This window comes from Scleropages formosus, chromosome 4 (genome assembly GCF_900964775.1).
Source record: "Scleropages formosus chromosome 4, fSclFor1.1, whole genome shotgun sequence".
NCBI lineage: Eukaryota > Metazoa > Chordata > Actinopteri > Osteoglossiformes > Osteoglossidae > Scleropages > Scleropages formosus.
Genome location: NC_041809.1, coordinates 18,637,421 through 18,651,098, shown reverse-complemented (window position 1 = coordinate 18,651,098; position 13,678 = coordinate 18,637,421). Strand labels below are relative to the sequence as shown.

General features: G+C 40.6%; 1 protein-coding gene across 5 annotated transcripts in view; it reads left to right on the top strand.

Annotated features, from left to right (window-relative positions):
• opcml (opioid binding protein/cell adhesion molecule-like) overlaps window positions 1–13,678 on the top strand; it is a 275,155-nt gene that overhangs the window by 130,273 nt on the left and 131,204 nt on the right. Inside the window, exons 1-2 of one of the 5 annotated variants that reach the window (XM_018755367.2) lie at window positions 9,872–9,898; window positions 10,838–10,919. In XM_018755367.2, coding sequence (XP_018610883.1) covers window positions 10,876–10,919 — 44 coding nt within the window. In that variant the 5' untranslated portion in view covers window positions 9,872–9,898; window positions 10,838–10,875. Of the gene's footprint in view, window positions 1–9,871; window positions 9,907–10,597; window positions 10,920–13,678 lie in introns of those variants that run through there. The other 4 variants (XM_018755369.2, XM_018755366.2, XM_018755365.2 and 1 more) reach the window with 4 other exon arrangements.

Here is a 13,678-nt window from a genome sequence, read left to right as displayed (position 1 = left end):
TTCTAAACTGAGGATGAATATGTAGCACCGCAGGAAGCCCAAACACAGAAGAAGACTTCTCAAAGGCAAAACAGAAGTTAGACCCTTAATGGTGGAGTTGTGATGTTGCTCTGGTACCATATATCAGTCTATAGAGGGATTTCATGGGGGATTTTTTAAGGTAAAAGGAAAAGAAAGGAAGGGTGGAAGAAAAATGAGCCTGATGGCTGAAGTTAGACAGACAACAGATGTCAACTTCACTAGGGAGCATCGGGCTCCTCCTGTTCACCAGTAGAGTATGCAGGTAAACCTATAGAGGTGTTATACTATGTTGTAAAAATGCCAAGCAAAATCTTGCAACTTTGAGCCTTACCTAGTTTTTGAGACTGAAATTAGCTTTGGTGATCAGCCTAAATCTGTTTTTTGTCTTTTCTCAGTATAGAAATGTTTACTTCACTTGCATTTGCATTTGCGTGTGTGTGTGTGTGTGTGTGTGTGTGTGTGTGTGTGTGTGTGTGTGTGTGTGTGTGTTCAGTGGTGGATATTGTTGCACAAGGGAGGATGAATTGCATGTTGTCTGGACAGCTTATTAAAGGAAATGCCAGTGTGCAGGTAGATGTGCATGGCTGAGTTCATCTCGGAGATTCAAGGTATTTTACTGAGGAAAAGGTCAATCAGACAGGGCTTCGCGGCTCGCAAGCAGCACCGCATCCTGGCATGAAAAATATAATAAATCTCTAAAGTAAGAGCAAGCTCATCAAGAAAATGTATCCGCAGAGTAAACAAATCCTCTTCCTGTTCATTTAAAATCAGCAAAATGCAAGAAAACAAAACACGGAATCTCATTAAAAATCTGGATATTACATGCTCGGTATCAGTAGATTGTTGAAAATCTAACAACCACATTACCAGCACAGCAGCCAAAGCTTTGATATCAGTTCAAGATACTTAGGTAACAAATTTTATTCCCTTTTCATTTGTAGATTTGCACTCTATACATCTACTTTGAGAGAAATCCATCTAAAAGGAATTTACTCTCAATCCATACTAATACCTTAGATTTCAGTAGGCTAATTTTTTTTTTTTAGACAAAGAACAGAAGCTGGCTAATGAAAGACAAGGGAAATCTTACTTTATCAAGTAAATGATGAAATTGGGATTTTAATATCTACATTCTGATAAGACATAGTATCTAATGTCGATATTAAAATCTTAAAATGTTTTTGGAGAACCCAACAGTACAGAAGTACAACTCTTCAGTTACTTGCTATGGTAAATTTCAGCTACCTCTGCCTAGTCTATGGTGCTGAAAAAACAGGGAAAAGACAATATACCATATCACCATAATTCGTATTGTACTCAAAAATGATATGTTGCTTTTACCAAACCATTGCGCCAATCAAATGTACTAATAATATTAAATACAAAAATATAGCGGAAAGTGGGTTGTGGTGGCAGACCGGGCTTGGCCGGGTCCTGCTCTCTGGTGGGTCTGGGGTTCGAGTCCTGCTTGGGGTGCCTTGTGACAGACTGGTGTCCTGTCCTGGGTGTGTCCCCTCCCCCTTCAGCCTTAAACCCTCTGTTGCCAGGTTAGCCTCTGGCTCGCCACAACCCCACTTGGGTCAAGCGGTTTCAGACTGTGTGTGTACATGAAAGTGTGGTTAGCAGATAGCATAGTAGTTAGAACTGTTCCTCTGGGGACTCAAAGGTCACAGGCTTGAATCATAACTCTTGTTTTAATTGCCTGAACAAGTCACTTGCCATAAGGTGCTCTAGTAAAAAACTACCTGCCTATATAAATAGGTGAATAATTGTAAGTAGCTTAACATTGCAACATTGCCAGAAATGCATCAGCTATATGCATTTATTGTAGTTTTTGAGGGTTTTACATAAGGTAACCTGTTAATAAGTGGAGGGTTATATGTATTATTAAGTGTTTTAATTGCAACCTAATAAGAAAGGTGACTTTAGAATTATGAGCAAATGGAGTTAGGAACGACTTAGAGCCCAAATTGTGTCTGTATGTTAAGCACCCAATATAATGGTGAAAGTAAGCATTGATTAAATAAGAAAACACATAGCTGGAAAATAAATAAAAAATGATGAAAAGGGCTGTGAGGAGCTATGCAGTGAGGGATGGGCTGAGGGGATGTGGGTTTCAGAGGTTTTTATTAATTGCTTTCTTAGGGGTAATCTCTCCAGTGGGGAGAAAAGCAAAACCAATGGGCTGCCTTAAGGATGGACATTTATTACTGAACATGTCTTTTACCCAGCCATGTGTGTGACTGTTATAGCAGAATCCCTTCTGGGGATTCAAACCTACAACCTTTCAGGCTAACATGCAGGTCCTCAACCACCGCATGATCTCCAGCGATTTAAACATACATACATACATACATACACACACACATACATACATAAATAAATTAATTAATTCAGCTAATGTTTTGTTGACACATGGGACTGATTTTCTTATCTCAAGGTATTACTTCCATTAGAGTAACATTTAGGTAGGAACTGGAAAATAAAAAGACTGTACCTGAGAGCAAACAACACTGACAGACATTTATTCTTCAATGACGAATTCCTCCCTAAAGCTTTCAATTGCTCTGCCGTTTGCGCTCAGATTGCAAGTTAATCTCAGAATGCCCTATTCTAAATTACATTTGACCCAGAATCATATTCAGATATAAAATATACATTTAGATATAAAATTGGACATAAATAAACATTTGAACCATTGGTTTCATTTGAAAATGGGATTCAAATCATGGAACGGATGGAATGAGACACTTGCATACAGATAATAATAAAAAACATCACGACAATGATAATACCATTCTGCACCCCCAAAAAAACCATAATTGTCCAAAATATTTCACATTCGCGCATAAGTAGCGTTTTTTGTGAGTGATTGCAATGTATTCTTTACAAACTGCTAAATCAAAAAATATAACCATTTGTAAATAAACACTATGAAAGCCAGAGGTCATAAACCTTTTAATTCTGGCCCTGCTAAGTCATGTGTTTCTGAGGCACCAGCTTGTCACAATGAAAGCAGGAGAACCAGCAGCAGCAGCGATAATTTATTGTGTCAGCCCATATGCCTCCTTCTCTCAAGAGCCTCTTAAGTGCAGGGTTTTATGTGTAATTGTAAGAGAAAATTTTGTGATAGCAGTTTTGCTTGAATCCAGGAAAGATTGCAATCCTGCAAAGTTATTATTTTCTGTTCCTTGTTTTATTGTTCTTTGGGGACAGGGACACCTGGTTTGATACAAATAAGAGTCATACCAATGTGGACGGATGCTTGGACACTCGAATGCATTCTGACAGCCCATTAGCTTCATTAAACCATTAATGTCCAGCTTTTAATTTATTAGTCTGCTATTTCACAGATAATTACCTAAATGCTATTTTAATTGCATCGTTACACAAAGTTCTTTTTAAGACATGAATGCTGCATACTCTCTTTATGTCATCTTCAGAGCCAGGTCAGTGGTTTTTTTCATTTACTCCTTGTAATATAATGGTCACACAAGTCAGTAAAAAAATATATATATGTACACACACACACACACACACACACACAGGGGGTAGTGGTAGCACAGTGGGTTTGGCCAGGTCCCGCTCTCTGGCAGGTCTGGGGTTTCAGTTCTGCTTGGGGTGCCTTGCGATGGACTGGCGTTCCGTCCTGGGTGTGCCCCCTTCCCATCCAGCCTTGTGCCCTGTGTTACCGGATTAGGCTCCGGTTTGCCATGACCCCTGCTTGGGGCAGGTGGTTTCAGACTCTGTGTGTGTGTGTGTGTGTGTGTGTGTGTGTGTGTGTGTGTGTGTATATATGTATAACATGCTCCAATCATTTTTCCAGCTTTTTGTGTTCTAAACTTACCAACCACCTTCTGTTGTTTTGAAATGTAAGGTAACATGTAAAATTCTTTATTAATAAATTAGCCTGTCAGGACGTTTTATTTCTCAAATTTGTTTCATAGTTAAGCGAACACAGTGATTTGTTTTTGCAAGGAGAATTTTTGCGGGTGAAGCACTCTTATCAATCTCTGTCATCAATCATTAGCAGCAAACAAATGCAAAAAACAGTAAAGATAAAAATGACCGAGATGGACTGGTAACACACAGCCTGATGAATTTGTTTTTGTTTTATTTATTTTGCCCCCTCAGCCTTGCCTCTGGCAATCTATTGGCCCATTTTATAGTGGTTCAGCATCAGACACTCCTGACTCAATGCTTCTGTCCAGCAGATATCAGGTTTTGATCATTTCTGATGTGCTCTAACGTTCGAGGGCAAGAATGAACTTTCAGCGAGATTATACTGCTAAAAGCTTCCTTGTAGAAAATAAATATTACAGGATGTTATACAGACTGAAGAGACCGCTAGGTTTAACATGACTTTTTGCATTTTGCTATGAAGGACGGAGGAAATATTTACAGTTTGAACACCAATCCTGCCCAGCAAGGGAAACTTCCAACCATGTTTATAATTTCTGATAGCATATGAAATGTACTAGATACATTAAATATAGGAAACCATTAGGGTGCATTAATGACACCTAACCATGCCAGCTGCAATAAAACTGCTATGACTGGGAAAAAGCAATTAGCTTTCTAATGATATGATAGCTTAGATCTGCACTGCAGTCTACTTGCACTCCCTTCTGTTGATCACATTACAGGCTGATAAATCCAGTCCTCTCAAATTGGGAAGTCCTAGGATTAATCTGCCTCGGCTCTTAATTCACCTGGTGTTTTAAACATAAAAGAGCCAGTCAGAAAAAGTGAGTAAAATCAGTCGGTAAAAAAATTTAGATCACTATGGGGACATAGCAGCATGATTGTGTTTCAGAAAACAAAACAACAGATAAGGCCATGGATCCATGTGTTTTTTTCCTTTTTCCCGGTAATACAGAACAGAATGCTTTGTTGTATTACAGTTTTCCCCTATGGGTTCTATACAAGGAGTGGACCAAACAATGAAAGAAACCAAATAAAGAACAAGCAATTAATAAAAACCAAGGCCTGGTCTTTGAATACCTTTGACAATGGCTTTATTTTTTATTGAAGCACTTATAGTGCAGCTAACAAAGCACATCTTTCAAGGACAGAGAAATGTATTTATTTTTATTTTCACTCACTCACTTTAATTAGTTGTCCGAGTTGGGGTCACAGAGGTCCTGAGCCTATCCCAGAATCACTGAGCGCAAGGTCAGGAGGGGGGTACACCTTGGACAGGATATTAATCCATTGCAGGGAAGCTGCACACTTTCACACATATCTTCATTTCAGTATCATCAGTTCAGCTCGACAGCATATCTTTGGACAGTGGGAGGAAAAAAGAGCACCCAGGGGAAACCCATACAAACATGGATAGATAGATAGATAGATAGATAGATAGATAGATAGATAGATAGATAGCCTTAAAACTGCACTATTAAGGTACTGATTGCCAGGTCTCTTTCATGGTTGACATATATTGATAACTGGTCCTCAGCTTCATCTTACTCATTTATGTAGCTTCATTTATAATTGTGATATAGTTTCCTCCAAATTTTTCAGCTGATCTGGACAGAAATTAAGCCTAGCCCTCGACTAAATCACATTTTCATTACAATTCTTCATTGAAAACCATTTTTCATGTGGGACAAGGCTTAAATTGGAAAATTGGACTCCATGAATTTTGTCCACTATTTCATTCATCCCCACACTGAGCTTAAAGAACATTAGTATGCCCCCCCTAAAAAAAAAAAAACTCTGAAAATAACATCACTCAACATCACTTACTGCTTGTGCAGGTCAGGGTGATGGTAACCTGTAGCCTATCCTGGAAAAACAGGGCAAAAGGCTAAGTACTGTACACCCTGGATGGAATGCCAGTCCATCACAGAGTGGTGGCACACACACTCACACTATGGGCAATTTAGAGTAAGCAGTTGACCTGAAACATACACCTTTGTATTGTGGGAGGAAACCAGAGCACCCAGAGGAAACTCACATGAACACAGCGATAACACACCAACTCCACAGGGACTGAGCTAGAGTCAAAGCTTTGCCCAAACAGCCCTGGTGCTGTGAGGCAACAGCACTACCGACTGTACCGCCATGCTACCAATTGCCAAACTTTAAACATAAAAGTTGCAAACTCTCTTTCACCTTGTGACATTAGTGGTTAAATTCTATCTTAAATGCACTTTTTACATGCTGGCATCCTTAGAGCAAAATATTGTGCCCTTATTTAAGAAATATGCACTTCTCATTATTGAAAATAACAATGTTGTGTATTCCTGCTGAAAGAAAAATTTAAATCTATCTCAGCAGAATGTAAAAGAACCATCTGAGAGCAAGAGGTTATGAACCATTGATTACTTGAGCAATGGCAATGCAGCAGAGCTGTGTCAAGCATGGATACAGCATGTATTTTATCCCAAGCTCTAATGCTGCACCAATATATTACTTGTGATGTGGATGAAAATTTTTAGCCAGACACAAATGGGAAAAAATCTGAAATAATAAAGCAGCTATAATCTGTATTTGTGTTTGTACTGCAATTTCCTGTAATGAATTATTTGATTTTCATTCAGTTTCTTGAAAAATCATTTTGAAAGTGTACAGTATGTTTTTCTGAGAAACAAACTGTTTCTCAGAAAATGAAATGTAAATGAATGTAAATGAATACATCTTTCTTTCTTTCTTTCTTTCTTTCTTTCTTTCACTAAGCCCTGGGCATCTCTCCAGGATGTCTATACAAAATGTAAACAGAGTGTATGATCTGTATAAGCATTAAAGTGATTTTTCTAGGTCAAACTTTGACTAATATCCAATTTCAATAACCACCTGTCTTGACCACGGTTCTGGTGAACCAGAGCCTACACTCTATGGACTGGGCACAAGGCTAGGGGGGTACACCTTAAACAGGCTGCCAACCCATTACAGGGTTACACACCTACACATAGAAGGCTATTGATTGTGGCCAATCCACGTCTTTCAGAGGAAACTGGAGCAAAGGCAATGGAACATGTAAATTCCACACAGAGCGAGTGGAGATCAAACTGAGGTTTTCTCGCACCATCCAGGCACTGTGAAACAGTAGCACTATCAGCTGCATCACCATGCTCTTCCATCTGGTGCTCATAGTTTTTGCACAATAATTTTATAAAGTGAGAGCAATCAGAAAAACTACAATTTGCTGCTCTACATTGTTAAATGTGAGGAAGAAACTTCACAAATGAATTAATTATTGATAACCTAGTCAATAGAAAGGAAGCACTGGTTGAAATAAACTGGTGGAAAGAACAAATATTTTGGGCAATGATAATCAGCTTTTTTTCCCTTATTTCCATCGAAGAATGCTGCTTGAAGGCTTCATAAAACACATTCACAGGGCCTGTATAGACCAGACCATTACTTTTCTCGCCAGCCAGGCAATGAGGTTATGTCTGAAATCCAAGAGGATCATCTATTGCAAAATGAATCAAGGACCCCCCCATACTATGTTCTTCAAGGCTATAATTTCACTTGTTTCCAGAGAGGCTCAGTGTGCCAGCTCCGTAATAATGATGGGTAGCATGTGTTTAATCTCCGTCTGACTGAAGTCTGTTAAAATGGCACTGGATAAATCAAACAAACTCCACATCATACGTCACCCGGGGCCTTGCCACGATACGATCTGCACAGCGGTCGCCATGCTCGGCTTGCTCCTCGAATAGCTCAGCCCGTCTTAGGCAGGACCTTGAAGAAGGTTCTTGTTCTGTTATTTCCCAACAGTCCCTCCACATGGTGCCAGTGGGGCCATCCGTTTGAGTGTCCACAGCTTCGATCGTCACGTTTAAATGCCTGCTTTTCAAAAGTCCAAAAGAAAGGAACGTGAATTAGCAGTAATTCAGTGTCAAAAGCCATGGGCTTGATTTTGTTGCTTTTGCATTAGTATAAGGGGTTTGGCAGCAAGTGATAAAGAAAATGTCTCTAGAAGTAGATGCTGTGAATACACTGACTGAGCTTGCAGCACACAGCCATACATTATGGAGATTATGTGCAGTTAAAATATTGTCCCTTCTTGACAATGGCAACATCGTGCGTCCTTTGTATGATTTCTCAGTGCATGCATTAAACTCTGGATTTCAGCTGTCGCTGGACACTATTCACCTTTTTCCTTATTTTTATTTGTATTGTAACACATGTAGGAATAAATGGATATTTGATTAGTGAAATATAAAGGTGCTAAGTAAAAGAATCCAGTTATCCTCACTGAAAATCCAAAGTGCATCTGGGAAAGCTTTAAGACATTCACATTGATGGTAGAAATGTGACTTTACTCAAAATTCTGAATAATTTTTTTTTTCTTTTTTTTTAACTAATGACGGAAAAGAATTGGCTCCCGACAGAATAAGAACATCAAGGAAATGCTAATAAAAATACCAGTATACAGCCAAAGGGCAAAAGTACAATAGAAAAGTTCTTGCCATATTAGAAGATCCAAAATGATGATGCAATCTACCAAAATTATTTAGATTTCTGAAACAGCTCAAATGTTAACTTTTTTTAAAGAAATAAATGTATACCTTGAAGTCAATGTCATATATGGGTGGGGGTGGGCTTCTACTGCAGAGAGAGAGAGAGAGAGAGAGAGAGAGAGAGAGAGAGAAAAGATTTTCAAAATGATTTTTCAAGCAATAAACATTTCTTTGCCACCAATTTTGCAATAACTTGTACACATTCTTCACTGTTCCAAATGATACTTTTTTCATGTTGATTCTATTGTTAGATACAGTATGAGGAAGGTGTCCTTTGCACACTTCTGAGCTATGTGTCTCTTTTAAAACAGCTGTTTCTACAATGCAATAACTTACCAAATTGAGTTGAACTGCTAAATATAAATAACATACAAAGATATTTAATCTCATATGGTAAAAGGTAGCTGTCTGGTGCTGGGGGATCTTATACTATACAATGATAATTCTGTAAAGCAAACCTGGGATGCTTCATTTCCCTGAAAAAAAAAAAGAAAGAAATGCAGTGACTGCTGCTTCAAGGACCTGGGCCCAGTATTACAGCATTGCAGTTGTACGAAAATGTTTATATATATATATATATATATATATATATATATATATATATATAATTGCTTTTCAATAAAAAAGTAGACGTGCATTCATAACTGTGAAGGTATTAGTACTTGTTCTCATTTGACAAGAAATTATTCTGTATTCTGTGTGCTTAGTGCTCCTCTCCTTCATTTCTCTGCATCTTAAAAAAAATGTGCTTTTTTCCCCAACATATCCTTGAGCTGAGAAGCTTCCTCTTTTCTCTCCTTTAATTAAGACGACACCTATAAGTGCTTGGGTCAGCTAAAGGTTTTAATTAAAAACAAGTGAATAAGCATTGCATGTAAAAGCCCAGGTTGCTTCGGAAGAAGATATATTTTTAATTAAGTCTTATCTTAGCCCGATTTTCCTCACGTGGTTCATCATCATAATTCTCTTCTACCGGTCACATACATCCCTCAATGTACTTAATGTGCAGTCTGCTTCAAAACAAACTATCAGCTCTTATCAGGTTAACTCTGGTCAGGTTAATGGAATGAGGCTCCCCGCCCGCTGCCCTCCAAACCTGCGCTCTTGAGCACCATAAAGAATACACGGCTACTCGGTTAGTAAAACACGGGCCGTTTATTATAATAATGTATAACGTATAGTTCCCGCTCCAGAATGCCTTACAAGGAAACCCGCCAAGCAGACGTTTGTCTTAAACAAAACTCAAATAAATAAATAAATAAATACTTTATTTCATTTTAGCGCTTTTTAAACGCCGAAACGGCTCCGTTTAAAACAGGGGTGAAGCAATTCGACTGGAATGACGCACTTTTACAGTGCGAATCTTTGAGGCGCGCAACACAGAAGCCGGGTACCGTTAGGTCGGTAGGTGCGCTCGACGGAACGGAGCGGTGGACGTCGTTACCTTGAGCTACAGCCTTCCGTAATAAATGACGTTTAATTGGACTGAACCCGCGTTTGTAAATTGCATCCATGGCGACGTAGAGACACGCGCAGCCGGAGAGGAGAGAGCGGCTGTCTCACACACACACACACACACACACACACACATTCACTCAACCTGCGCCACAGAGGGAGAGAGAGCACTGCAGAGTCCAACGAAAGCCCGGGACGCGCGCAAACACACGTACACACACACACACACACACACACACATACACGCACCTCCATGTGTTCGACTACCGAACGGACATTGATCCTTTAGTCATAAGGCGAAACGGGAAAGTAACACACGGTCCCCGTTATTGTATATACATAGAGGTTCTTAGGTGCGCGTGTGTGTGCCACTACCGTTAGTTTTGCTACCGGATGACTTTTCTTCCCCCCCGAAAAGTGCGCAGCGCCACTGGCCGCAACCCGCGCGCGCTTCTGTGGACTATAACAAACAGCGCGCGCAGAGCGGAGGAGACAGTCGGAGGCGTAGTGGCCGCGTGCGCCGGGCTGCTCTTCCCTCGCAGCACTTCGAACGGTCACTTCGCGCACTGAAGGACGCTGCGGCTGGAGCTCGTTGTTTTGCCTCCCCGTATTAATAAAGTCTTTTTTTTTTTCTTCTTCAGAAATACACACAAAACCATTTATTAGGAAAGCGACTTTGCCTTCGCGCGTCGGTGGCAAGAAGCGCGCGTGGATCAGTACAAACAGGCGCAATCCCGTGGAGTTTAATTGGGGAGTCGAGGAATATCGGAGTGTGAGGCGAAGCGCTCCGAAGTGACCGAAGATGGGTGTATGTGGTCATCTTGTGGTGTCCGGGAGATGCCTGCTCGTGGTGGCCCTAAGACTGCTCTTCCTTTTGCCCGCAGGAGTGCCGGCTCGCAGCGGAGAGTCTTTCTCAAAGCCCATGGACAACATCACCGTGAGGCAAGGGGACAGTGCCATCTTAAAGTAGGTCCCCCGCTCGTCCCCGTGCGGACTCGCGTGCATGTGTACCTGCGGCCGTCCCCGCGTGACGGCGCGTGCGGATGGAGCACTGCGTTGCCATTGATGGCTGAGCGTGGGGGTGATGCTCAGTACCAACTGTGTAATGCACACTACTGGAGGGCAAAAAAATGTAAGAGCGCAGAAAAAGGCAGCTCACTCGGCGGCCAGGCGTCATGTCAGCCGTCCGCCTTTTATTAATTACACAGTCAGTGTGTCACACATGACAAGTTTGAGTGGAGACGCGCACATGTGCGCTGGGGCTTCACGACAGTCGACAGTATTCATGCACGTTTTAGTGAACCGAGCCATCAATGACCGCGTTCCTCTGTCAGCTTATTGGTGTGACACGATTTGATTGATTGATTGATTGATTGATTGATTGATTGATTGATTGATTCTGTTCATGTTGCCCCTCCTTGTTCATGCCGGGGTGAGGTGTGTTTTTCTATGTCGGGGGCAAATGACTACATTTGGGATCGGATCATGCTGAGATGGTTTTGAAATGAATACAGCGCTGGACGTTAACTGCGGACTCAAGCACGCACGGTGCGCGATTAATTTCATCATGTGGTAAAAGTTATTTTGTGCCTTGCTTGGAATTGCAAGACGGTATTTTCTGCTCGTTACCGCGGGGCTTTGCGAGTGATGATAGTGAATCTGTTCCACAGCAGCGCGAATGCGTCACGAATTTCTTTCATATGCACACGCGAACTTTTGCAGTAATAACAAAACAAAAGCGAGTCAGCGTCTTTACGCCGAGCCCGCACGCGCGCGCGACCAGCGAAGCGGTGAGCGCGCGTGCGAGGCGACGTGCAGTTGTGATACATAAGTGAACAAGGGGAGGAACAAAGTGTTTATTCAGCCCCCTGGGGGGCCGCGAGAGAGTGGATCGTGTGCCACATCCCGGGCAGGGTTTCAGCGGGATCCTCTCTTGAGACGCGTGGAGTGGGGCCCGCGAGGCCACCCCTGACATTTGACAGCGGTGGGAGCCGCTGCTGAGCGAGAATTGCGTTTCAATCATAAAAGTACAAGGCCGATCAAAGGATCCGCAGTGTGGGGCAGCGCGCGCCCAGCGCCGGCACCGCGCGCCCCTCACTCCCCATCCTCAGGCTCAGCGCTCCGCTCGCACTTCTGCCTTTGATACGCGTTAAACTTGCTAAATCAATGACATATTTCCTCTAATTGAATTTGCCACTATTTGTTCTCCATTCGGATTTTAGAGACGTATTTATCAATTAATATATATATATTTTTTCCAAGCAGATATTTCGATGATTGATTTGATAATTTTTAAGACATTTTGTCCCAAGCAGTTACTTTGATGATTGAATCCTGTGCTGAGAACATGAATTTAGCCTTTCTGTCAGACACTAGCCTAGGTTTGTTTTTCCGGTGTTCATTCTATTAACCTCAATCTGCAGTTCCTGTAATGGCATCCTTCATTATTTGCAGTTCTATTTTAGGAGCTGTTTCACAGATTTTTTTTCTCTCAAAATTTCTTTCAGAACTGCATCCGTGGTTGTTAAAACATTGGGGCTTCATTCAGACCAGTGAATCAGCATACCCGACTCCAGCTGATTTTAACACTTACTGTCAATGTCTTTTTTTTTTCTTTTTTTTTTTTGCCAGTCAGCTTTTTATTTTATTACCATATGATATGTAGACATAGCACTTGAAAAGACCAGATTAGACCCATTACAAAAATATAGCATTTAAACCTTAAATCCTGCCCAAATATGGGGTTCCTGGGCCATTGAAACATACAAGGGCACAATAATGAAGGAAAATGAATAAGGGAAAAAAAGAATATTAAGTGATAGGTGCAATCTTTTCAGTTGTTTTCATATCATAAAATCATTAAGTAATTACAGCTGGAATTGAGTGCACGTCTTTGAAATGACTTTGGGAATTTTGTCAGGGTGTGTATTTCAGCACATGTGGAATACTTGTAAGTCAGCTACAGTGAAAAAGTTGAATGGGTAAAGGTCTCTCTGGCTCAGTAAATACACCGTAAGTGCATGAGCTTATTTAAATTATTCAGCATTTGCACGAATTTTGTGTCAGAGGCCCATGTCAGTGGTTACGCGTGTCATAACATGAAACGGAGGATCTTGTAGGAAATTATATTGTACATTCTGAATAACAGAGAAGCAAAGAACCAGCCTATTTTGTCTGCTCACTTGCACTTCATAGAAACCATCACACCAGACTGAGCCCAAAAGTCTAATTTTAGAACAGTTGGCATGAAATAATGAATACTGTACTGCTGATAATTTTTGTTTACACATTGTAATATTATTTGAACTCCATGTGGTGCAAGACAAATTAGTGTGTGCTGATGATAAGAATTCCTTTGTGGAAAAGATTGTCTTAATCAGGACAAGAAAGAAAATATTACCCAATAGCTTTAACTTTTAGATTTTTTTTCTTACTTGCCTGATTTTTATTAACCTTTGCTGTCTTAAAATACATTCAGTTCTAGCTCCTGATGCTTTGGGATTTTAAGTATTCTTAGTGCAATAGTTGACACTTTCACTCACATCCTACATTAAGACCAGCAGTATCATTTACTTTGGTTATAATATATGATGTCACCTCACTTTCCAGGTCATATTCATTTACAAAAATTTTTCTTATCAGAAATAGAGAAACCATGTCTTTACTTTCTTAATATCTTACAAAATGCTTGAAACCCTCATTACCTGTTTTAATAGCATTTTGAT